Here is a 27,502-nt window from a genome sequence, read left to right on the forward strand (position 1 = left end):
GGGGTTTGTAAGTGGTGGGGTGGTTGGGTTTCCTTTTTTTTTTTTTTAACATCATTACAGTTAGATCTGCAGTACTTCCTCAAATATGTGAAGGGAAGGGAGCGGTGACTTCCTAAAGGGAAGCATTTCTATTTTTAGACTGAAATAGGCTTCTACAAAACTTTTCTCAGAAAACACATTTAAAAGGAGCATTCTGAACAGGAGAAAATACATTCTCAATCATAGTTAAGGGAGTCTGGCTCACAAAATATATTTTGATATAATGAGAAAGAAGTGAACGATAATAGTTTATTTTAAAAGAGGAGCAAAAAAGAAGAAGCTTGTGGATTTTAAATTATCTGCCTGGACTGCACTTTCTTCTGACTTCTCTTGTTGAGGTTCACCTCTCAGCAAAGCCCAGGAGAGCTGCTCTTTTTGAAATGACAGGGTCAACTATGGATATGCCTGTAATCCCGAGGATTCCAGAGGTTGAGGCAGGAGGATCATAAGTTTGAGTCCAGCCTCAGCCATTTAGCAAGACCCTTAGCAAGTTAGTGAGACCCTGTCTCAAAATAAAAAAAATAAAAGGACGAGGATGGATTCAGTGGTAAAGAACCTCTGGATTCAATCTCCAGTACCAAAAAACAAAACTAAATTTAAAAAAAAAAAAAAGAAGAAATGCTAGGGTCAAGTTCAGGTGGTAGTAATGGACTTGGGAGGAAGGAGTGAGTAGGTAAAGAGGACAAGAAGGCAGAAGAGGTACAGAACTCACACTGGTTGTGAACTTACAGTGCTTCACAGCTCAAGGCAGCCTTAGAGGTCAGCCAGTCCAGTGTTTCTCACGTTGACCACAATGTGCACCAGGAGGTGGGACCAAAAATCCAAAAGCTTAATACATGGCCCAGGAGAGCTGATCCAGTAACCAGCGAGTCCAATGGTCCATTTCACAAAAGATCCATCAGTGGTCTATAGAGGTAACATGAATAGGCATGAATAGCAACCAGTTTAGAGCAGAACCCATTTGCTATACGTGGGCTAAAGAGGGACTCTCAGCTGTCCAGACTTGGTGTTGACAGAGTAAACTTTGCTTCTATGGTATGCTTGAAGGGGCTCTGGAAAGGCATTCCCTAATTTCTCCTTTCTTATTTGCTTATCATGAAATTCATTTAAGAGGACACAGAACCTTTATGTCATTGTTAGAGATAAAATGTGAATGTGTCTCAGTGGGAGGTTGACATAAATATACCCAAAGCTAAGGAGATGTGATAATGGTTCACTATTCGTTTCTGAGCAGATTTTTATATTGGGGAAAGAGGTGGCATGAAATTGTGCAGGACCTGAAAGGGTGCCCTAAATGGAGGGAAAAGTACAGATCACAGAATGAAAATTGGCTAGAGGATGAGATTCTGTTTCTTAACTTTTTATGATGAAGAGTTTCAGACAGGGGCTGGGGCTGTAGCTCAGTGGTAGAGCACTTGCCTAGCATGTGTGAGGCACTGGATTCGATCCTCAGCACCACATAAAAATAAACAAATAAAATAAAGATATAATGTCCATCTAAAACTAAGAAAGTTCAAACATTCACAAAAATTAAAAGAACATTTGTGCCCTACTGTATATATGTATTGAAATATTGTACCCCATAAATATGTACAATTATTGTGTTAATTAAAATAAATATATAATTTAAAGTAGAATAATGTACTGACCACTCAGCTATATACCATTTATATTACAGATTTTTAAACGTGTTCTCCTCTTTACGTGATCTATCCAAGGTACATTTGTGTGAGTGTGTGTACAGTCTGAATCAAGCGTTGCTCTAAAGAATACAGAATGCTTGATGGAAAAAATGACAAGATGCCCTATGAAGAGGTTTAGAATTTACTCCAAGTCATGTATGAGAAAAGGGACTAGACCCATGGCTTCTGGGATCTCAGACTCTGCTCTTTTCACGGTACAACAAATCTTATTAATTATGATGATTCATATCCTACATTTTGTTTCTGGTACCAGGGATTGAGCGCAGGGCCGCTTAACCAGTGAACCACATCCCCAGCCCCTTTTAATATTTTATTTAGAGACAAGGTCTCACTGAGTTACTTAGCGCCTTGCTAAATTGCTGAGCTTGGCTTTGAACTTGCGATTCTCCTGCCACAGCCTCCTGAGCCGCTGGGATTACAGGTGTATGTCACCTCGCCCTGGTTATACCCTACATTTTTGAGTGTTCAAGCTTCTTTCAAATAATGCTGATTATTTCAGGGCCATTCCATTTGGTATTACGGGAAGAATGACCCTGTTATTAAGGAAATAACAGGAAAGGAAAGAGGACATAGAGCATGGAGCAACCTGAGGGGTAGTTTTCCAAGGAGCTGGAATTTAAAACAAGTTGTTTTTCTCATGCTGAACTTGACACCTAAGAGTCACTGCACTGCAGGGAAACAAGGGAAGCACTGCTGCCTATAACCACTTTTCTTATCCCTCAGCCCCAGGCTGGAATCTCCAGGAACGCTCACCTGCTCACCTGCTCCTACTTTGAGTTCCAGGTACCCCCTTCCACTCCAGGCTTCTGCATTGCTCTACTCTTTTCCCTATCTTCTTCCAACTTCTCCAACAGGGTTATGCCCCCCCCAACTCTACCCCAGCCTCTGCACCCCCACCTCATCCAGGGTTTACTCCTGTGGTTGCACTTTCTACCCTGGGTTGTAAGATTCTGTTTGTTGGTTTCCCCCACCAGACCACAGTCCTCTCAATGATTGCAATTGTGTTTTGCTTGACTGGGATGTAGCTCAGCAGTAGAGCATGTGTCTAGCATGGGCAAGGCCCTGGGTTCTATCTTCAGCACTGAACAAAACAAAACATAAACAAAAAACAAAAAACAAAAAAAAAAACAAAAATCAAAAAATCAAGCAAGAACAACAAAACAAAATATCATAACAGCTTTATACATCTCAATACTAAAGTCAATCCCCACCACTGGAAAACATGCAATAAGCCATATTTGTTGCATAAATGACCAGAAACCATGAACTTACCATGATTTAAGTTTTGACCTTGTAGAGTTAAGGTGTAAATGCACATGGAATCAAATGTAGGAGGGTTTGTTTTTATTTTATTTTGGTGTTTGTTTTCCAGGAGTGAAGGCAAATGAGAGAGTTTGGCAAGTGCTGAGGAAGAAAGGAAACAGACTTCAATGCAGTTATGAAGGAGGCTTAAGCAGATTGGAAGGTAGCCCAAGGGAATATTTGCAGAGCTAAAGACCCAGTCCAGGGACAGAGAGTGTGGAATTTTTCAAACAAAGAGTTTATTGAGCTCCATGCCAGTCAGTTTGGAAGGATGGTGCAAGAGGACAGGTGGAGGGGAGCCCCAGGTGCAAGAGCAGAACATGGGCTTAGCCACGGTACGGCCCAGGAAGCAGCCAGAAAGTGAGAACGTGTATCACCCAAGCAGGGCTCTTCTACCATCCAAAGACAGAGGTTTATGTTTCTAGAATTTTTAACCAATGTCCTCTTAGTATGGGCCAAGGGTAACCCATATTAATCAGATACATTCACTTTTCCTTTTTGCCCAAGGAACAAGTTTGGGCTTATCTGTGTGACACATTCTAACCATTCAAATCCCATATGCACTGTGATCACACTCCAAACTGGAAGGAACAAGTGATTGAAAGAGAACCATCTCTGTGATGACCTTTGTTGACCAAAGATCAAGGCGTGGCAGTTTGACACTTGTTTAATTGATGCCTGCATGGGCAGATGACAGAAAGGCCTCTACTTCCCTTTTGCAAAACCTGGCTTAGCCCACCGCCCCCCCCCCCAGTCCACAAAACACCTAGATGCAACCTCAGTTAAGGGTTAAGTGAGACTTTTTTCCTCTCCTTCTGATATATTGGTAATGGTGTAATGGTGGCTAGGAAGAGAAAATGAGCAAGATAAAGAAAAATAGAGTGACTTTTTTCTTTTCCTTTTTTTTTTTTTCATAGTGCTGGGGATTGAACTCAGAGTCTTACACATGAGAGGCAAATCCTCTATAATTGAGATACATTCCCAGCCCTAAACTGACATTTCTTATACATCCCAGTGTGCAAGAAAAAATATAGTAAAACATAGACCTGCTATGAAGGTGTGTAGAAAATGTTAACTTTGCCCCCGTTATTAAATTATGTGCTCCTAGAATGGGGATTGTATGTGCTTTACATTGTACACTATTGTTTGTGGACCTCGTGTGTGTGTGTGTGTGTGTGTGTGTGTGTTTGAGACTGGTGACTACTATGGCTGTTTTGATTTGGAAGAACTCAATATTTCTAATGTTAGATTTAATCATTTATGCATTTTGAGGTCTAATTTAAAACTCCTTCATGAATGCTGGGAAGAAAGTATTTTCATTAAGGAAAAACTAAGCTCAGAGAGCAAAATACAAAGAAAAAATGGAAATTGGAGAAAGTAGGAAGATACTAGTGAATGAAGAAACTAGAATTTCTGCCAGCTGGGGAGCCAGAAGGAAAGGTCACCAGTTCAAGTTCATTGGAGCACCAGAGAGCAGCCCAGACTGGCCTCCAACTAAGCATAGGATAGGTTTGCAAAATTTAATGCATTTCATAAATGGATCTTGAAATCCGTGTAAGTGGGGCTAGACGTATAATGGCCTCAAGTTAAGCTTTCAGTGAAATCTGAGGTCTCAAAATTGGCTTATTCTTGTGCTTTATTGATTAAAGCATGAATAGTTGGTTAGACAAAGCAAAAATAACAATACAGTAATTTTACATCTTTGGAGTCCTTAAGCAGGTGTGCTTGCTCTGCCTAAAGTGAAATCATTTACAGTATACATCCCTTCACCATTTGTTCTCTTTAGTTACAGGTTTTGAAGGAGCACTGTGCAAAACTGCTGTATCAGGGACTTGTAATTTGGTCTTTGACTGACAAGGTACCTGTGTTAGAAAGATGCCTATATCTTTCAAGAAGAAGGATCCACAGGTTTCGTGTTCAAATCTCACAGGAAAAGAGATTCTGGTAAGAATTTTCAATATTGGAGACACAAGGGTGCCACCAAGTACTGAAGTCATAGAAGCCTTGTACTATCTTGGACTAATTCAGAGGACATAATGGCAGTTTTTGAAATGTGTCAAAGTGGAAAATGTGTCTCAAACAGAAATATTCTAGGTGCACATTTTCTCTATTGTAAATGATATAAAAATAGGGCAGTAAGGTGAAATAACAAAACAACTTGATAAAAATTCTATGTAAGATTATCATTATTATAATGATCACATATAGACAGGGTGGAACTGGTGTATGGTGTATTTTTTAAGCTTTATTTATTTATTCTAATTAGGTATATATGACAGCAGAATGCATTTTGATTCATTGTACACAATTACAGCACAGCTTTTCATTTCTATGGCTGTACCTGATGTAGTGTCACACCATACGTGCAGTCAAAACATGTATCTAGGGTAAAAACATCCATCGTATTCCACCATGTTTCCTAGCCCCATGCCTCCTCCCCTTGCCCCCCTCCCCTTTGCCCAATTCCTTCATCCCCTGGCCCCCGCCATTATGGATTAGCATTCACTTATTAGAGAGAACATTCAGCCTTTGGTTTCTTTGGGATTGGCTAACTTCACTTAGCATGATATTTTCCAACCCCACCCATTTATTTACCTGCAAATACCATATTTTTTTTTCTCTTTTAATGCTGAGTAATATTCCATTGTGTATATATACCACATTTTCTTTATTCATTCATCTATTGAAGGGCATCTAGGTTGGTTCCACAGTTTAGCTATTGTGAATTGAACTGCTATAAATATTGATGTGACTGCGATACTACAGTATGCTGATTTTAAGTCCTTTGGGTATAGACTGAGGAGTGAACTAGCTGGGTCAAATGGTGGTTCCATTCCAAATTTTCTAAGGAATCTCCATACTGCTTTCCAGATTGTTTGCACCAATTTTCAGTCCCACCAGCAATGTATGAGTGTGTCTTTTCCCCCACATACTCTCCAACACTTATTGTAATTTGTATACTTGATAACTGCCATTATTACTGGCATAAGATGAAATCTTAGTTTTGATTTACATTTCTCTAATTACTAGAGATGTTGAATATTTTTTCATATATTTGTTGATTGATTATATATCTTCTTCTTCTGAGAAGTGTCTGTTCAGCTCCTTAGCCCATTTATTGATTGGGTTGTTTGCTTTTTTTGGTGTTAAGTTTTTTGAGATTAGTGCTCTGATGTTCATTTCATGTGGCCAAAATTTGCTCCCAAAATGTAGGCTCTCTGTTTACCTCATTGATTGTTTCCTTTGCTGAGAAGAAGCTTTTTAGTTCGAATTCATTCCATTTATTGATTCTTGATTTTATTTCCTGTGCTTTAGGAGTCTTGTTAAGGAAGTCGGGGCCTAATCCAATGTGAATATGGTTTTAGTGTTCCCCAAAGGCTTGGTCCCAAGGCGGCAGTATTGGAAGTTGCCATGCATCTTTGAGAGGTGGGCCCTAGTGGGAGGTCCTTAGGCCATTTGAGGAATATGGGCCCCTGGATAATCTCTCTGTTTCCTCATTCCTGATGTAAGCACTCACCCTAGTATACATTCCTGCCAAGATGTGTCACTGTTGCTAGAGGTCCCCAGAAATGGGGCCATCAGAGTTTGGATTTGAACTTCCAGAATCCTAAGCCAAAATAAACCCTTGGCTCCAGCTGGTGAGGTGTGCATTCATTCAGTCTTGAATCAGGTCCAGATTCCTCTACCTGGCCTCCAAGGCCTTTTGTAATATGGCTCCAAATGGAATTCCTGGCTCCAGTTGCATTTTGGAACCCAGTAGCTAAGACCAGTGAATTTCCAGGTGCTGGTGGGTGGATGCATAGATCCCAAAGATGCTGTGTGATGTGCTACCCTCTAACTCTATGAACTCATCTCTCACTATCCAGCTGCAAGCTATGTTCCTACTTACTGCATTTCCTTCGTGTGAAAACCCTCACCCTTTCCACACTCATCCCTGACTCCCTAGGGACCCAGGGATTAGTTTGTGTGCACTGCTGTAACAAAATCCCCTAGACTAGATGGCTTGTTGCAGGAAGCCATCTGTGAATTACATGAGGGTCTTCTCTTGATATAGTAGCCAAGGAGATTTAGGTTTGGCATTGTGAACTATATGTGGCTCTCCTGTGGGCAATAGATTTCCCAGTGCATGTGACCTTTATCTCTGCTCTGCTAGGAAGATACCTCATAGTAGCAATGGAGATGGGCATAACCTGTTGAGAACTGAACAGCCTACCTTTAACTTTTTTGATGAAGGCCTTTGGTGTTTTCCGATTTAAATAAATCAGGCATGGGCTCAATTTTGCCAGAGTCTAGAAGCTCAATCTGTCTGATCAGCTTGCCTGTCCTGCCCCTGGTTCTGAAACTACTTCGACGTCTGTGGTTTTTTCATCATTCTATTTTTCTTAGCTTTTATTTTCTTAGAAATATATTTCTCAGCCAGCCCATTCCACCACCCACCCGGGATGCAGGCAAGAGCTGAACAAGGGAAGTGGTGGTCACCAATCCCACAAGAGCAGCCATGGTAGAAAAAGGCCCTAAAGAGGGACCATGCATGGCCTTGGGTAAAGGAATGCACTGTTGCCAACTGGGGGCCTGACCAGGAAGAGCCAGGAGAATAAATTCTCCATTATCTTTCTCCTTTGGCCTCCAGTTGCTTAGCAGTATCTCCTATCATCCAGATCCAACTAGAAATAAGAGGGATAGGGAGTCCATTGGTGCAGTGTATGGCAGTGTAGCTCCTTAGTGGACAGAAAGAGGAAGGAGACATGGAGAAGTCTAGCCAGGCGGAGCTCACCCACAACCTCATTTCTATAAAGTGTCCCCATAACATACGCCATTGACAGTTTTCCCTTGCTTTGTTCTTAGGACATAGGTACGCTCCTATCTCTGTGAAGGATGAACCCTTAATAAATGAGAGCTGGCAGGGGGAGTAAGAGGCTCCCAAATGTTTAATTGCTACATAGTTTACCACCAAGGGCAGACCCGGACAACAGATGTGGCCTGTGGGGATGTTTTACTATTTAGAGCCTGATTCATCAAATCCAGGTGGTAATCACTTAGATCCTTGGGTCACAAAGCCGAAGTTTATGAAAGAATATTTAGCTATTCACCACTGCATGACAAATTATAGAGGCATTTTTCCTTCCTGGAAATACAATGCTTAGACTATTCGGACCAAGAACCACAGAATTTCTTTAGTTTATCTATAACCCTTTTCCCAACTTGTAATACTTTTCTCATATTGTCCTACTAGTATAGATATTAGGATACTATAATATTTTTAGCCATATGATGCATATATGGGCCTAGAAAGGTTGGTTTTTAAAACTTTCAACACATTGTTCTTTAATTTTTCCCATGGATTGATTAGGATAGACTTACAGTAGCCAATGCTTTACAAAATGACAGACCTCTATGGTGGAACTCTATGAGTTAGGGAGAGAGAAGGACAACAAGAGAGAAATTAAATTTTAGTAGAAAGCATCATTTTCTGCTGTGGCTAGAGTAACACTGTTGTCTGCAATTTTCTGAAAAATATTAAGTTGAAGCCAGAGTCTACGCCACAGACTACGCCATTTATAAATAACAGAAATTTATTTCTCATAGTTCTTTAGCCTGGGAAGTCCAAGATCAGAGTGCAGGTGGGTTCATTTTCTGGTGAGGATCAGGTCTTTGCTTCCAAGGGGGTGCCCTGAAGGCTGCATCCTCTGGATGGGAGGAATGGCTGGAGAGACAGAGGGCAAAGAAAGAGGAATCTTCTCCATCAAGCTCTTTATAAAGGCAACTAGTTCTACTGACAGCAGAAGGGCAACCAGTCCCATTCATCTCTAAGGTCCCACCTCTCAATATGATCACTTTGGCCCTTATGTTTCAACCCCTGAATTTTGAAGGGTTTGTATTCAAATCATAGCATTGGTTTAGGACAGAATTCAAGACAGTAATCGGAACAATGTGAAAGTATATTAATTATGATATGTTATAGCTTAGAGTCTATACTTTCAGCAGCACGGTGATTATTTATTAGCTTAGGAAGACACTGTCTTGAAATAAAACATAAAAAGGGCTGGTCATGTGCCCTGGGTTCCATCCCCAATACTGTAAAACAACAAGACAAAACAAAACAAACAAACAAACAAACAAAAAACACCAAAAAACAAAACAAAAATACAAACAGGACAACAACGAAGCACTCTAAGCATTTTTCAGTCACCCACTTCTTAGTGCTCAGTTCCTTATGTGAACATAGTCCTCTGTTTGTGGTACCACTAGTGACAGTGGCAGACAGGCTGCCCCCAACACAAATGGAGATCCATATGGCACATGTCTAGATAGTCAACAGGTTTACATCAAGCTAACCAACTGTTAAAATATGTTTGGCAATCCTTTATTTCTTAATTTTGTTATATCTTTTTTGTCAGTTTTATTGAGATAAAATTTATATAGAATAACAACACAACAATCACCTCTTTTAAGTGTACAATTAAAATAAACTCAATTTATTTGCAGATGTGTGTAATGATCACCACAATCTAATTTTAGAACATTTCCATGATCATAAAAGGAAATGTCTTATCAACTAGCAGTCATTTCCCATTTCTCCTTGGCCTCAGGTAAATACTAATCTCTCTGTCTTTCTTGTTGCCCTTTTATTTATTTATTATTGGTTAATGTTTGTATTAGTGTATTATAGTTATACATAGTAGTGGGGTTCATTGTGACATATGCATAAATGTATATAACATAATTGGCTCCATTTCAATCCCCTGCACATTCCCTTTCCTCCCAATCCCCCTTCCTCTCCTCTACTCTATTGGTTTTACCTCTATTTGTATCATTTATTTAAAATCTGGTGCATTATGGTTATATTGAAAGTGCAATTCATCGTGATGTATTCATACATGCACAAAATCATAATTTGGTCAATTACATTCCACAGTTCCTCCCCTTCCTCATCCTTCCCCTCACCCCCTTCAAGCCTCTTTTTCTACTCCACTGCCCTCCTTGTATTTTCATGAAATCCTCTTTTAAAAATTCCTTATTCCCCTCTAACTTCTGGATGTGAAAGGAACATTTGAACTTTGATTTTCTGAGCCTGGCTTATTATAATTAGCATGGTATCCTACAGTTCCATCCATTTACCAGCAAATGGCATAATTTCACTCTTCTTTATTACTGAGTTAAAAAACCCCATATGTATATGTACCATATTTTAGCCTTTTGTCTGTTGGCAGGTACTTAGGCTGATACCATAACTTGCTATTGTGAATTGCTTTGCTATAAACATTAGTATGCATGTGTGCATGCTGATTTCAGCTCTTTTAGATAAATCCCAAGGAGTGACGTAGGTGAGTCATATTGTGGTTCCATTCCCAGTTTTTTGAGGAATCTCCATACTGCTTTACAAAGTGGGTGTAAAGTAATATGGAGATTTTACTAATTACATTTTACTAACTATAAACCCACCATCCTATTGCCTTTCTGTAATTACATCCTCCCACACTATTCCACACCCACTGTTTCTAATTTCTGACAACTACATATCTATTTTCCATTTTTATAATTTTGTCACTTCAAGAATGCCATGTAAATGGAATCATAAAATATGTAATCTTTGAAGATTGGATTTTTTCACCATAATTCTTTGGAAATTCATCCAAGCTGTTACATGTATCACTAGCTCATATTTTTTTATCCCTTGGTAGTTTTAGTGATGTGAATGTATTGTGGTTTCCAGTTTTTGACTATGTAAATAAAGGTTCTATGAACATTCATGCATGGATTTTGGTGTACACATAATTTTTACTTCTTCGACATAATTTCTAAAGCATGAAATTACATGGTCATTTGGTGGTGCCGTGTTTAGTTTTATGTGAAATTGTCAATCTGTTTCTCAGAGTGGCTGAACCACTTTACATTTCTACTAGTAATGTGTGAACGATCTAGTTTCTCTGGAGGCATCCTTGCCAGCATTTGGTGGTGTCCCTGTTTTTTATTTTAGTTATTCTGATAGGAGTATAACCATAACTCAGTGCAAATTAAATTTGCATCTCCCTGATGGTTAATGATATTGAGCTTCCTTTCATGGTCTGATTTCTGATATCAGTGAAATGTCTGTTCCTGTCTTATGCCAGTCTACTTTTCTTTTAACCACTGAATTTGGAGGGTTCTTTACATATCCTGGATACAAGTTCTTTATCAGGCATATGATTTGAAAATAATTTTTCTTAGTCTCACCATTCCTGGCTTCATTTGTACTTTCTTGAAAGTGTTTTCTGACATGAAAAGCTTTAAATTTTAAATCCAAGTTATTATTATTTTCTTCTATTGCAAGTGATATATAAATATCTATGAGATCATGTTAATATATATATTAACATGATATATAAAAATCTATGAGATCATGTTATATAACAGTTTTGGAAGTTTTTCTTATCTCTTCAATGGTATATATATATATATATACCATTGCCTAACTTGAGATCATAAAGATTTACTCACCCTTATTCTAAGATATTTGAAGTTTTTTGCTCTTGCATTTAGGTCTATGATCAATTTTGTGTTAGTTTTTGTGTGTAGTATAAGGTATTTTGCTTGTGTGAACCCATCGTACCCCATCATTTGTTGAAAACAGTTATTTCTTTTTCACTGTATTTCACTGACCTTTTTTTTTTTTTTAATTAAAATTCAGTTGGCCCAGCTGGGCATAGTAGCACATACCTGTACTCCCAAATACTTGGGAAGCTGAGGTAGGTAGATTATAAATTCATGGTCAGCCTCAGCAATTTAGGGAGACCCTGTGTCAAAATAAAATAAAAAGAGTTAAGGGCATGGCTCAATGGTAGAAGGCCTCTGAGTTCCCAAATACTGGAAAAAAGAAAGGGAGGTGGAGAGAGAGAGAGAGAGAGAGAGAGAGAGAGAGAGAGAGAGAGAGAGAGAGAGAGAAGAGAGAGAAAGGGAGAGAGGAAAAATGGGGGAAGAGAGGAGGGAGGGAAAGGGAAGGGAAAATCACTTGGCTCTAGGTGTAGGTATTTAGTTCTGGGTTTTCAATTCTTTTCTATTGATCAACATGTCTGACACTATGCTAATACCATATTCTCTTGATTCCTGTAGTTCATCTTGTGTTTTTTTTAAATGTGATGATTTCCTCTATATTTAGATTATAATTTAGAATCATTCTATCCTTTACTTTGGAGTTTTGCCTCACAACGCTGAGAAGCAGCCCCTTACTCTTAGCCTGGCCTTTCCCCCTTCTTTTCCCCCTCCCAGCTCCGTCTCATAGCAGTAGAAGACTCCTGTGCACATGTTTAGATACCCCAACCCTCACTGTAGGGTGAAGGTTCTGTTTCTTTGCTGCTTGTCGGTGGGACACCCATTGCTCCTAGAGGCCTCTCTCTTGTTCTTCCTCATGGCCTTCCACACCCTAGAGCCAGAAGTGATGTGCCAAATCCTTCTCACCGTTGAAATCTCTCTGGTTTCCTTTCAGCCTCATCTCTCTTTGGCCCTCAACTGGAAGAAATCTCTCCTTACAGGGACTTATGTGATGGCATGGATCCACCCAGATAATCCAGAATCATCTCTATATTTTAAGGTCAACAAATCAGTGAGCTTGATTACATCTCCAAAGTCCCTTTTATTCCACGTAATGCAAAATATTCACAGGTTTGAGTGATTATTGTGTGGACAGTGTTGAAGGACCATCCTATCACAAAGAGGTCAGAATTATTAAATTAGTGTTGTGGTTTTGATTGTCTGAAAAAAATTTTAGTTCACCTTCATTGTGAAAGATTATTTTTTTAAAATATCTATTTTTTACTTGTAGTTGGACATGATACCTTTGTTTTATTTACTTGTTTTAATGTGGTGCTGAGGATTAACCCAGGGCCTTGCACATGCTAGGCGAGTGCTCTACAACTGAGTCACAACCTTGGCCCTTTAAAGATTATTTTCATCGCCAATAATTCTAAGTTGACAACTATTTACTTTTGATATTTAAAAATATATTCCATTGTCTTCCAGTTCCATTCTTTCTATTGATAAGTCAGCAAAATGTTTTATTGTTATATATTTGTAGTTAATGCATATTCTTTCCCCTGGCTACTTTTAGAATTGTTTTTGTCTTTTGTTTTCAGCAGTTTTATCTTGATAAACCCATGTATGATTTTTTTGTGTGTTTATTTTACTTGTTGCAAAATCTATGAGATCATGTTATATAACAGTTTCGGAAGTTTTTCTTATCTCTTCAACTATTTCTTCTGCCTCATATTTATGGAATTTAAATTACACATGTATTAGATTGCTTCAATATACCCCACTTAATTCCTTTCACATTTTTTTCATACACACCACTTTCTTTTGGCTTTAAATTTTGAGTAGTTTCTATTCATCTCTTTCAGCTCAACAGTAATTTCTTGTTCTGTATATTGTCTAATTTAAAGCCTATACATTGAATCTTATTTTCAGAGATTGTACTTTCCATTCCATTGTAAAATTTCATTTGATACATACATATCTTTTGATTCTATGGTAAAATTCTCCTTTGCTTTGTTTTTCTCCATATTTTCCTCGAACAATTCAGTTTATTTTAGAGAGTTCTTCTTGCTATATATATATATTTTTTAGTATATATTTATCTCCCCCACTCAAGGAACTCAACAAACTAAACATAGTAATTTTCCCTCAGATACCTTATAACTTTTAAGTGAATGCCGGACATTGTCTATGAAATATTGGAAAATCTCCAGATGATGTCATCTTCCACCAGAGAAAATTTACCCGTCCCCTTGCTAAGTTCTTAGAGTGGGGTTTGATCACTTTGTTCAATAGGGAACTGAGAAGCCCCTAGTCTGACCTACACTTTGACCTAGTTTGGTTTACTTTAGGCTCCTCCCTCCTCTTTATGCTAATGGGCTCTGGGGCTTTCAACTGAGGACCTGGTCAGTGCCCTAGGGTTCCTCTCCCTGTTGGGTCATAAACTCTAATTTTTGTCTCATCATTATGATGAGGCTAACAAAACTTTACTGTTTTTCAGCCGAGTGTTTGATCCTCCCATCCTTTGTAGGTGTCTTAAAAAGAAAACTGTCCTTGTTTGAGGCCTTTTAATTTATGTCACTCCAGTTACATAAAGCCACCATAGAGTCTCTGTCCATCAGAAGCTGCTCTCTACTCAGGCAAAGCCTGAAGATGACCCAATTTCCTTCAGGAAAGGTGGCTGTAAGAGGTTGGCTCATTGCTTCATAGTTTTTCCCTTGGAAATTTTATTACCTTTTTGCTTCAGGAGCAGACATGCTTATATTTTACCTGACTTTTCTAGTTGTTCCTGGAAGAATCTTTGGCCCGATATTTTCAACATCACCTTACTTGGAAGCACAGGGTCAGTGCTGGAGATCGTATTTTTTTTTTTTTTGATAACTTCTCAGAGCTATTTATTGTAATGGTAGGGTTCATATATTGATTATCTCTGAGACATTTACTATTTAATGTCTAAGACTACTTAAGTAAAAAAAATCAATTATTTTAAGATTAATTCCAATTATGTAAAATATATATGTGTGTGGAATACAAAGGTGATATTCATACATGTATATATATGTAATTTTTTAATGCTTGTAGTGAAAAAATGTAGGATAATTTATATGCTCTATTGCTAGAAATGAAAGACTTAAATGTACTTTTCTCTTGATGGTACATTTTCTATAAAGATACTTTATCTTTTTTCTCTCTCAGTGTGTGTGTGTGTGTGTGTGTGTGTGTATAATTCTGGTATGAAATGTCATTTTTTGACATGAGATGCTTGTCTGGTTACTTTTACAAATTATACTTAAATCTTTCAAAAAATGGATAAGTAGAACATATTAAAAATCGTGAGTTGAAAAGAAAGTAAGTTTGCATGATTATCACAGGTGGTAGAAAAGTCTTATGGATGTGCTACTTATTTTTCTAGTATCAAGACAATCCCCATTAATAGCATAAAGGAAATGTGAAATTACAAACAATACTACTTTAATTTTTAAAGTGAACATATATATTTTTTCATCAAGAATAAATGGGATAAATGATTAAAAGGTAATGACTTTATTTTGAATTATCAGGAAAAAATCAACTATATATAATATTTTTCTAAACTCTTTGCCCAGTTACATCTAAAGTGATTAAAGTATAACACAGCATCAAGATGTAGTTTCCTTTATAATTGCATGCCCCTATCAGGTGTTCTACTTTAAAAAATTTTTTTTAGATGTTGATGAATCTTCATTTTGTTCATTAATTTATATGTGGTGCTGAGAATCAAACACAGTGCCTCACACATACGATACAAGTGCTCTACCACTGAGCCACTACTCCAGCTCCATGAAGCTGTACTTTTTAATAAATGCAACATGAATTAGATCATTATGCTTTTTCCTATGAAAGACTATGTTTGTGCCTTTTAAATGTTTTGATATCTGCATGTTTCAGATAACAGTTATCTGATTAATCATAGAATTTTCCTAAAACTCCCTATTTTTAGCTGGCCCTTTCCTTCCCTTTGGAAATCTGCCATCTGCAGTAATCACAGAGGGGGAAGGGCTGGTTTACTGGAGAATATGTGTTTTGGGCAAGATGGCAGGGTCCTGGCAGGTTATAATTTCCCCTGCTGGAGATCTCAGATACTGAGTATTCACTTCCTTCTTTGGGGGAAATACAATTAAAGATAGAACTTGGCGATTACATTTTCTGAAAAATGAGTGGATAATGAACTGTTGTTATTGCAGAGAGCAGGAGAAAATCCATAAAATTGTGTTTTACCATGTAGCTTTGTTATTAACATCAGCTATTGTTATTTCACATGAAGTAGCAACAGGGGCATTTCGTGTATCCATCTGTATAGAAAAACAATGATAATATAGTATGTATTATGGCAGTAGTTGGTCAGTTTTGCCCACCTGGCCCTCATAGGGGATGCTGTTTACATGAAGAACACAACCCTCTGGAAGAAACAGTGAGATGCTCAAATACTGCCAGGATTTCTGTAAGTCCACTCCTTTATTTCCTACCTAAGAAGCCCATAAATATGCAAAGGAATGAGAATAAAATTATTACTGGAGACACTTTGAATCAGACCTAATTTAAAAATAAATCAATCCCAAAGTGACCTTTTAGTGTTAATAACCATTTTCTTATAACACAATTTCCAGTTATAGATACTCTGCCTGGGATCAAGACCCCTAGGTTGGGCTGGGGCTATAGCTCAGTGGAAGAATGCTTGCTTAGCATGTGTGAGGCACTCGGTTTGATCCTTAGCAACACACACACACACACACACACACACACACACACACACACACAATAAATAAATAAATAAAATTAGTAAGTAAAAGAAAGTTTAAAAAAGACCCCTAGATTTTAAAGAGCCATAAGTAAGCATCATACTATACATCAACATCATACTATAAGTCCTTATTTTTAGGGCACCAAACCAAGCATAATAATCTTTCATGTGTTAGCTTAATATTACCCACTGCATAAAGTCTTCTCTCATTCCCAGTGTCACCCATTTATAATTAACCTCTCCTTCCTTTAATACCTCTCCTATTTTTTTCTTCTCTACAGTATTGCTTCTACCATGGCAGCAATAAGGCATAAATTCATTTCACAGTGATTACTTCTGTCTTCTCTTACAAATCATAAGCTTGCCCCAAACAAGAGCCATGTCATATCTTTTTCTCTATGTCTGGTGCTCAGCACACTGCTTAGAATACCGTAGTTGTTTGGTACATGATTGTTGATAAATGGGAGCAAGACTTATTAAATTCTGGTCATTCTGAATTAAAGCTTGAGGCAAGCATGCTCATGATATGGATATGAGTGTTGTAAAACATTTCAATAATTTGGTTTGGGTGATGGAATAAAAATGAGCATGAAATTTGGATTGGGTTTATAATATCAAACAGAAAAAGAATAAAATATCTTAATAGAGAAAATATGACCCTAGGCTGTTTTCTGCTCTCAATTACTGCCATGAATACGTACAAGAATTGAACAGGAGCAAACCATTAATAGAAATATAAGAAAAAAATTTGCACACTGTTCTTTGAAATTTTGTTTTAGCCCAGGATGCACTTCTGCCATTGTAATTAAGGTGCCCAGGCCAGTATCTCATAAATGCCAGAGTGAAGAAGGGTCCTGGGTGGTGCAGGTCAGCAGAAGTTACTATGGCCTGGACCATATGTTAAAAGCCCTTGTCCCTAACCCATGGCACTATTGGGAGGTGGTGGAGCCTTTGAGATGTGGGTCAAATGGTCAAATTGTGAGTGTGCCCTCAAAGGGAAGTGTGGTAGTCCTCTTCTTGGTTTCCTGGCCACCATGAAGTCAGCAGCTTCCTATGATGTGCTGCCTTACCACAGACCCCAAAGCAGTGGGTCAAACTGAAATTTCCCAAACTATGAACCCAAATAAACCTTTCCTCTTTATAAGTTGATCATCACAAGTATTTTGTTACAGAAAGTTGCCGAATGCAGAGGCATTTTTCAGGAGCCTCTTAAGAACCATCTGCAGATAATGTTCAGGTCATATGAGGCTTTTCTTCTAGTGACAATTTTGTTCTAGAAAATTCATTCGGGGAAAAATAAATGAGGAATCAAAATAGATAGACCAGTATCCAGGAGCACACTGAGCCATATTGAGAAAGTGTCTTAGGCAGTTATAAAGTCTTTCCTATAAGGAAAATCAACTTAGGACCTTGAGAAAGGTAAGTGTCAGTAGTAGGTTGTAGGGAGAAGTGAGGTATGGGATGTGATTTTGCAGTCTTTTTAATATCAATGTAATTCTCAACCACAAGATAGCACCAATACCGTCAAAGTGAGTAATTCACACGTGAGTCCCTGATGAAAAGATTACTAACTCTTTGAGAAAGAGTACTGGGGACTTGATAGCATTGTTGTTATAAGCACAGATTCTAAAACCAGCCTTCCTGGATGTGAATCCTGGCTCGATGATTTAACAGCTGAGATGCTGCACAAATTGCGCAACTTCTCTGGGGAATCAGTTTCTCATCTATAAAATTAGGATAACAACAGTATCTACTCCATATGGTTGTCGTGCAGATTAAATGAATAAACATACATAGAGTACATAGTATGGTACATGACGCCTAGGAAACGCCATACAAATGTCAGCGGTTTTATTATTCTGAGATCAGTTGTAACTTAGGCATTAATAATTGATTCTGTTCTTTCTGGATAGTAGGTGAGCACATAGTTATATCATTAAGCAAAATCATGAATACTGAAAAAGTGATGTGATAAAATTATAAATTTTTCTTTTTTTGGTGGTGGTGTTGGGAATCCAGCTTGCTAGGCAAGCACTCAACCACTGAACTACATCCCCAGCCCTGATGTGACAAAATTAAAGGTGGATTATCCTTGAAAGAAGCCTTTGGAAGTCTTGTAATTAAAACAAATGGTCACCTCATGGTTATAGGAGTTCTATGGAAATTCTAGACTCCTACTGCAGTAAGGTTTTATTGAGTGTTTTTAGCAGATGCCATTGTTTCTGACGCATACCCATTTAATACCAGAAAATATGGACTTACGTATCCAAATGCACACACAACACTGCTTCTATAAAAATAATATATCAGGACATTCTTTTTTCTTTATAAAAATTGACTTTTCATAGATTCCACAATCAAGATGTCAATGATCTATCATTTCCTGTCTAGAGTCATATGAATTATAGTTCTACCTGAATCATGCATATATTGCAAGAGCAATAGGGTCTATTTCTATCTGAGGGTTTATTTCTATCTGAGGATCTATTTCTATCTGAGGGTCTATTTCTATGTAACCAATCATCCCAAATTTGGTGATGTAAAATTGCCACAATTTTATATTCTCATGATTCTGTTAAGTCAGACATCCTGGCTGGGCACAGTGGGAATGTCTCACCTTTGCTACCAAAATAGAAGCTTCAATTGAGTATGTCTGGAGATGTTTGGGATAGCAGTATGTTGGGGTCATCAATTGGGGTCCTTAGTTCTTCTATTCTGCTGGGGCTAGAATGTCTCCCTCATTTATGTTTCTGGTGACTGGTCTGGGATCATGAGGACAAGAGAGGAATGGCCACAGTTGCTCTCTGCTGCACACCTTCTCCACATGCTGAGTCTGAGCTCTCTCACATCATAATGGTCTCAGGGTAGTTACGCCTGTTACATGGTGCTGGCTTCAAAGAGCAAAAAATTGAGAGCTTTGGGATCAATAAGGTTTACAACCATTTGGTACAGTCTGCCTTCAAGTCTCTTCTATTGGTCAAAGAAATCACAGTGTCTGACCACAGTCAAAGCTGTGGAAAGACTAATTCTTTAGTAGAGGAGTGACAACATCCTATCACAACAGAGTGCACACGAATGAGAGATATCGTGGTAGCCAACTTTAGAAAACACCATCTGTCACGAACAGAAATGTCAATCTGAAGGCACTTAGGCTGGAATGCACCTCCCTTAATGATGATTGTTTGGGCTTCTGTTATAGCACAGTAGACAAGCAGCAATTGATAAGCTTGGACAAGAACAAGTTTAGCAAAGCATTCTTTCCCCAGCAAAAAATGGCAGGCAGTTGGCTGCAAGCGGTGGGGAGAAGGGCTAACAAAGAGTTTCATTCACACTGCTCTTCCATCCTGCACAAAATCCCACTCATCTTGAAACTTCGATCTTGAGACAACTGAAGCAAATGTTCTCCTTAGGATATTTGAGATAGCTTTGAGGATTATGTGGTTAGATATTCATGCACTTCTACACCATTTTTTTTCTGAAGGTTTTTCAAGTAAATTGGAGCATAAATTTCTTGTGAATAATATAACACAGGTTTATCTTGTAGATTCTTAGCTCCTTCAGAAGTTGCAGTGGATGATGAGAAACCATGGGTCTGGAGTTAGAGATCTAGTTCACATCTTGGCTTCATCAAGTGTTGATGCATGACCTTGAGCATAGATTACTTAACATCTGACTAACTAGTTTTTCTTGTTGAAAATTAGGATAATAATTATTCCAACTTACTAAGTTTTATAAGAATGAGGCATTTGATAAACATTAAATATTTTCCCCTCAGAAAATAACTAGGAAATCTTACCACTATCAGAGTCAATGTAAAGTTCTTGGATACTGAATCTAGGGAAGGAAATAGTTCCTTGTCAAGCAGAATTTGCCCATTCCTTTGTGAGGTTACAGAAAAGTAATAGTAACAATATTTCCAGCAATTTCAATAATGTGATCAATAGAGTCTTGACAAGCTGAACTTTTCATCTTTTGGACTAGAGTAAATGACAACATCTTCTGAGAAGTCTTCTCTCAATATCTTATCCAACAAAGGACCTACCTGCTTCTTCATCACTGCACCTGTTCGACATTCTGTAAATATGCTTTTGGTAATTTCTTTACTTAGTGCTTCCCCTATGCCCATTTTTTTCCCCTTGATTGGCTTTTCTTTTGTCTTCATAACAGCATTTGAAGAGATGCTTAATTTATCTCTGTTCTAGGTCTCTGCTACTTTAGCAACTGGAGATTGGGGGATGAGGGAGGAGAGATTGGAGGGGTGTGAATGTGAGGGGGAGGAAAAAGAAGGATAAACTGAAAAGAGAAGAAAACTATCTTCATAGACAAACTTTGGTGAATCCACATGGAGCAGCAATAATTCAGTCTGTGGGTGGAGAACACTATAGGACAGCTGGGAACCAAGAATTATTGAAAATGAAAATACATTGAGTTACTTATCTCAAAATAGTACTACCATTATATCAACCTCTTGAAAAAAAAATCACAATAAAATGACTATTTAAGAAAAGTTCTCAAGGCCTTGCTAGGCATGCAATGATTATTAAAGGGTGATGATGATGCTAATGAGATTGGTTATGGTGCAGATGATGACAGTAGTAGGAACCAATAAAGTATCTCTTCCTCTTCATTCCATTGAGTTCTAATGATGCAGCCTCTAAGATGACCCTTGTTTTGAAGAGAGACAGTTTTTCTGATATTTGTTTGTTTACATGTATGTGTATATTAAGAGCTTTCTATGTGTGAAGGAGAGCATTTATATTATAAATTGCTCTTTTAATTTGTCATGTCATTTCAATTAGCTGAGTACTGGAATCTTATCATGGCTCATTATAAATGTTATGGTAGGCAGCTTCTAAGACTCCTAAGGATCTGTACCTCTTGGTATTCATACCTTTGCTTAATTCCTTCTCCTTGAGCATGGGCTTAGCTTGAGTCATTCATTTCCAGCAAACGGAATGCAGCAGTGGTTATGCGATGGGATGTCAATTGTAAGATTAGGCTCTGGTTTCCATCTTCATTGATATGAAGAAAGCCATTTGGTATGTGGTGAGTTACTTATGGTCCATATTGCAAGAAACAAGATAGACCTCCAGAGAGTGAGGATGTGAGGCTCTAAGACTAACTCTCCAGAACTGAATCCTGCCAGCAGTCATGTAGACGAACTTGGAGGTGGATCCACACCCATTTGGATCTTTAGATGGTTTCACTACAAGTTCATAGAGACTTGAACCAAAGGCAGTCAGTATGGCTGAAACTGGATCCCTAACCACAGAAACTGTGATGATGAATTTTTGTTGTTTTTTTTTAAGTTGCTAGGGTTTGGGATAACATGTTATGTAGCAACTGAAAAAAAATTTTTAAATACCCCTTATTCAAGAGGCAATGTTGAAGGACTTTTTGAGGAAAGTCTACCTTACCAGTAGTTGGTTAGCTAAGCGAACACATGGAGGTTGAGCTCTGTAAACAAGTTGCCTAGATTAGGATTCTAGTTCTACCACTTCATTGATGTGACAAATTACTTACATTCTGAGTGTCTTAGTTTCTTCATCCATAAAACAATGAGAATGGTAATAATATGTACTACAAGGGGCTATTGTAAGAATTAAAGACCTTTACATCTTGTTAAGTGCTAAAGTAAATTCCACTCTATTATTATTAACAGGAAGGATTGCTGCTTGAGGAAGACAATGAATGGCTCTTGGTTCTAGATGTGGAAAGAGTATGTCGATAAGATTTGTCCAGACATCTTAGAGCTGAGTTCCTAAGTTATGTATTTTGGAAAAGAGGCTTTCTTTCTGCAGATTCAGGGATAGGATACGGAATGTTTTGAGTCTTAGTCTTGACCGACACTTGGCTCTAAAGACTTTTCAGCCTAGACAGGAGTAGCAGAAAGAGGAAGACCTATCTTCTTCATTTTGAAACAGTCTTTCAACAAGTAACTGTTGAAAACACTGTTCCTTTGATTGTAGGAAATATTCCTTGTTCTGGAAAAATCATTCAAACAAATGTATTTAGTTATACAATACATAGCAGATGTATTAATACGTAGAAATACATCTCCTTTGGGTAGGAGATGTCTGAGAGGAGTTCAAAGTGAAATACATCTGGTTGAGAATATCAAAGGTGTCCCAGGTTGAAGGTAGTTTTACATTTATTTTATTAGGGAAATGTATCACATGTGCAAATGCTTGTTCTTGTGGTATTTTGGACATTTTTGTTCCAAAACTGCTGTTGGAAAATGAAAAGTATGTGTGGTAATATTCTGGGAACAAACATAATGGCTTCAGAGTCAGATGATCAACAGTGTCCCTCAATTGGAAAGAAGGTTCCATGTGCATCATGGAACACGCTCTGCCTTGCCTCCTTGAAGCAGCATGGTTTAGGCAAGATAATTCTGAGCATCAGGATGAGATAAGGAGCCTTTGAGGAGCTTCTTAAGCAGGGATCAAGGTAAAGGGAGGCATTGCAGGAGGCTCCAAATACAGAAGATGCTATGTTTCTGTTGCTGGCACATTAGTTTGGAAGCAATCACATGGAAAAGGTTGGACCACAAGATGGTTTTTGTGTAAGTACTAGTCATTTAGAAAAGCTCTGAAAAGGATTCAGCCTGGAAGGGATAGTTTGCCCAGGTGATCTTTAAGGTCCCTTCCTTCTTATGATTATATGCTATTTAAAAATGCAAGACACGATAGAACTTGCAATAGAAGCAGCAAAATTCCCACCTCTGATTCAATAGAGGGAAAGCCTAAACATTGCAATGCAGTTGTATTCTGGGCTCTGGGAGAAGCAGAAACTGGGAGTGGGAAGGAACTACACTAAGGGGAAAATGTTATCTCCATATGTGAATGACTAGAGAAGGAAGAAATTGGTATTTTATTGAATGCTTGCAACTTTACACATTATCTTGCTTCTCATAACAACTCTCTGTTTTGGAGATGAGAAATTTGAGAGTGACAGAGGCAACTTACCTAAGGTTTCTCATCTGTCTGATAAGTAGATTGAATATGTAAGATTCCATAGCCAAACTACTGTACTAAGCCATGCTAATATTTATCATACAGATGACTGAGGACATTTATATTTAAAGGGGGAAGTATGTTGGGAAAGGGAATGCTCATGAATAAACGGACTAATCAAAAACAAATGTTGGGGCTGGGGATATAGCTCAGTTGGTAGAGTGCTTGCCTTACATGCACAAGGCCATAAATTCAATCCCCAGCACCACAAACAAACAAACAAACAAACAAACAAACCTAAATGTCACCTCAGTAGCAATGAGCACCCCTAGTGGCCAGATATTGGCTTCTGAGTACCAATCTTCAATTAAAAAAAAAAAATAGAGTTCCTTGTTAAAATGGCTGATGGCCTCACCCCCAACCCTGTAGTGACAAGATCCTAGAACATCTTGCTATGCCAGAAAGTAAGAAAATTCTCAGAGATGATTGGATAGATCCAAAAGGACACAAAATCCAGCTTTGGAGGGTCATACTGGGTTAATTTAGGATTATATAAGCACAAAATAAATGATAGTTAAGAATTATAACCTATTGAATAAAGTAGGAATGCATAGTCTCTATCAATACAAATAAATAATAGAGAAGAAAGAAAAACATATCCTTACTATGTAATGCAACTAATAAATATAGAAGGAATGATGGGATTATAATACCAGAATTTAGCAACCATTATAATAATCAAGCCAAGTTAGAATCGATAATCATTATAGCTGATGGGTAAAAATTTGGGGAGTAACAGTATGGTATTTATATATCTCAAAGCAGATTTATATATCTCAAAAAGATACTTGTTCATTACAAAGAGTAAAAGGAGTTTATACTAGAGAGATGTTACGAACAGCTTAGAAAAGGAATTTGTGTATGTGTAGAGAGGATAAAATGTTAACAACTGAAGACACTGAGTAAAGATATGTGGGTGATTCTTTGTACAATTCTTACAACTTTCATGTCTGAAATTATATCAAAATAAAAAAAATAAAGAGGTAAATACAAATAAACAAGTCACAAATGTAACATTTTTTCTTCTTCCCTTTACCCATTCACCATTACTTCTCTTCTGGAGGACTAGGCACTGAGGAAGGAGGTGAAGAATGTAGCATTTTGACAGCACCAAATTGAGGCTTAGAGCTAAAACACTAAAAGCTGGGCAAGAAAATAACAGGTCTCATCCCACCGTGGGTGCCTGGGAAATTCTGAGGGCAGGATTCAGCTGCAGCTGCCTTCCTCACGCCAAACCCAGGACTCAGCTTTATGAGGTCTGAGGAGCAGACCTGTGACTGGTGACACGTCCTGGGAATGATGCAAATTTTGTAATCTAAGGTGACTTCATATCCTTTTCCTTTCTTGATTCTTTCCCCAGCCCAGTGACAGGGACTGAGTAGGACTTAAGTTCCATTGTATAGATGGGGAGACTGAATTTTGTGTTCAAGGTCACACCCCACAAGACTAAAAATTTTAAAAATTAGGCCTTCAAACCTAAGGTTAGTGACTATTTCATGAGAGGAAAATCACAGGACACCAGTCGCAAACTGCTCGGTTACTCCTTCCAACCTTCAAGCCTAGGTCGAACAACATTTTTTTCTGGTTCATTGTTTTCCAAAGCGTGGTTTAGGACCACCACCTACAAATTTATTAGGGGGGGGGGAAGGTATAAATAAAAAACCATTCTGATTCATTCGCTACTGAATCAGAGACTCTAGGAATGGGACCCAGATTCTCGGTTTTAATAAACGTTCAGGTGATTCTGATGCACACTGAAGCTGGACAACCACTGCTCCAGGTAAATGGAGCTTTAACCCCTTACACTTCTTATGTCAATCACCTCTTTGGATAAGACTTCAAGTCTCTCTCGATTAAAAAAAAATAGGAAAAACCAGAACCTTTTATAGAAACAAGCCTAAAAACGTAAAAGTATAATCGCTTCCTTTTCTAGTAAATTTCTATGACCTCTTAATGAACTGTAAGCTGTGTAGCTAATACTAGGAATCACTGGGTTTCTTTTAGAGTAGACCCACAGTACCTGCTGAAGATGCGACAGTAGAGTTCCACAGGAATTTGAGAGGAGGTACTGATGACAATTTTTCGTGGTTGACTAAGTTTTTAAAAAAGCCACTTTCAAGGGTGCATTAACTAGTCAGCGGGAGGTGGGAGGTGGGGGCGGGGTGGAGCTTGGGGAGGAGCGACGCTCGAAGCTCCGGAATCGGTGCCTTCCTAGTGTCGCCGAGTGCCTCCCCCAGCCTCCCGGTACGCTTAAGCCCCCCCACCCCACCCCCAACCTAAACGCACCTCTCTGGCCATCCAAGCCACTAAGATCACCTTAAGACACCGTACTCCTCGGGATTCCTCTGGCCGAGTCCAGCCAAGGGGATTCCCGGGCTCTGTGCAAACTGCCCGCCCCCTGGGCACCCTCCTCCCGGTCTCCGCCCCCCGCTGGGGCCGCCCGGTGCCGTGGGAGGCGAGGGTGCAGCCGCAGGAAGATGAGCGGAGCCGGGAGGGTGGCCCGGAGCTGCAGGTAACGTGCGCGGGACCTCGGGCGGGGACGGGCTCCGCACCCTTTCCCTTTCCTGCGCAGCGACGTGCTGCGACCGCCTGCGGGCTGGGACTCGGCCCGGGTCGGCGTCCACAGCAGCCTGGTCGCGGGGGGAGGTCAGCTGGACTCGGTTTGGGGGCGGGGGACACTGACGCTCCCCACTTGCTGTGCAGCTACGTCCGAGCGGCTGTTCTCTGGACGGGCGAGGGACGGCGGCCGCGGTGAGCGCGGGGCCGTGCGGCGGATGCCTCCGAAGATGGAGAAGTTTCTGCAGATCGCGCCTCACTCTCTAGCCATCGTCCTGGGCCCGGCCGAGGGGCCGGCTGGAGAGGGGCCCCGGGCAGCGCAGCCCGAGCCCCCGGTCCAGCCCCGGCAGCTCGCCCGACATCACATCGGCTACGAGATCTTCGCCGATTTCAAGGCCGAGAACATGCAACACTTCTGGAACAAGAAGGTCACGGCGGCGGTGGCCGAGACCTTCTTCCTGGGCTGGATCGACGAGCAGGTCCTGCTGATCCAGGGAAAGGAGGAGCATCTGGAAGCGCTGCGAGAGGGCTGGACCCGCCGGGCGCTGCGGCCACCCTCGGGCTTCCACATCCGCTGCCTGGGTGAGTGAGGCCGCCGCGCGCCCCGTCCGCTCGTGGCCATTTGGTCCGCGGGACCCCCAGGCTGCCCTGAGTCGGTCCGCTGCCGGCACCGCGGAGGTGACCAGTGCCCTGGCATCTCTGGATGCGGGCGCCTGGGCGGAGGACGGAGGGGACCGTGGGCACCCTGGAAGCTCGGGATTGGGGAACTTCCTGGCACCTAAAATAGGGAGCTGTGCCTTTGCCCCACGCCTCCCGGTCCGGCCCACGGAGCCTCCCTGGCGGCGCGGGCGGCGCACCCCGGCGGGGCGGTGCCTGGGGCGGCCAGGTAGGCGGCGCGGTGGCGCGCGGGAGCTCAGCAGTAGCCCGCTCCGGGCTCGGTGAGTCTTACCTCGTTTGCGCAGCGCGGGCCGCGGAGGTGCGTGCGGAGCTGAAGAAGGTGAAGAGGGCAGATTCAGGTAGCGTCAGGTAGCTGCGAGGCTCTCACTACGAAGCGACTGCTGGCAGTTCAGGTGCGCCGCCGCCCGCCGGGCGTCCTTTCCCAGGGTGGCGACCTCGGGGGACGCGTCAGGTAGCTCAGGTGTTGGCTGAATTTTTACGCACCTGCATTTCAGACAAAACGGTAGATTTCGTTTTCAATGTCTTGCCTCCAGTACTTTATCCAAGTCATTTCGTGTGATTGAAGGAAGAAAGGGACAACAAAGGACGGTGAAAAAAAGTCCGATCTCTTTTGTTGACTAAAGAGAAAAAGAAAAATGTTAAGAGGGGAAAGGAGTCCGAGAGGTGATTTTCGCCGCCGCATTTCCAATGTTGCCTTGACTTGCTGTTTTTTATTGCACTACTTAACATTTTTTCTTAATCCGGTTTGCATAGCTTTTAGAATTTGCTATTTAGTTTTGCACCTTGGGCCCCGTGGCTTAAAAAAAAAAGTATAGTAAATAGTAATGCTTTATGAAACGATTTCAAGGAAGAAAGCATTCTTTACAGTTCAGGGGTTTAAAAATTCCTTCGTGACATTTTGGGAAGAGGTCAAAAGTTCA

The 27,502-nt window shown here is 39.9% G+C and overlaps 1 protein-coding gene and 1 long non-coding RNA gene across 5 annotated transcripts in view; one reads left to right on the forward strand and one right to left on the reverse strand.

The window, feature by feature from the left end:
* Positions 1-8,599: 8,599 nt before the first annotated feature.
* On the reverse strand, positions 8,600-27,294 carry LOC144370330 (uncharacterized). 2 transcript variants are annotated; one of them, XR_013430309.1, is made up of 3 exons: positions 26,854-27,294; positions 11,742-11,818; positions 8,600-8,748 (listed from the first exon to the last, which is right to left on the reverse strand). It is a non-coding gene; the product is annotated as an uncharacterized LOC144370330 (long non-coding RNA). The 2 variants fall into 2 exon arrangements; XR_013430310.1 differs by lacking the exon at positions 26,854-27,294 and adding an exon at positions 25,369-25,595.
* Stox2 (storkhead box 2) overlaps positions 25,699-27,502 on the forward strand; it is a 230,459-nt gene continuing 228,655 nt past the window's right edge. The window contains exons 1-2 of one of the 3 annotated variants that reach the window (XM_040294260.2): positions 25,699-25,860; positions 26,052-26,486. In XM_040294260.2, coding sequence (XP_040150194.2) covers positions 26,123-26,486 — 364 coding nt within the window. In that variant the 5' untranslated portion in view covers positions 25,699-25,860; positions 26,052-26,122. Of the gene's footprint in view, positions 25,861-26,048; positions 26,487-27,502 lie in introns of those variants that run through there. The other 2 variants (XM_078031026.1, XM_040294255.2) reach the window with 2 other exon arrangements.

This window comes from Ictidomys tridecemlineatus, chromosome 14 (genome assembly GCF_052094955.1).
Source record: "Ictidomys tridecemlineatus isolate mIctTri1 chromosome 14, mIctTri1.hap1, whole genome shotgun sequence".
Classification (NCBI taxonomy): domain Eukaryota; kingdom Metazoa; phylum Chordata; class Mammalia; order Rodentia; family Sciuridae; genus Ictidomys; species Ictidomys tridecemlineatus.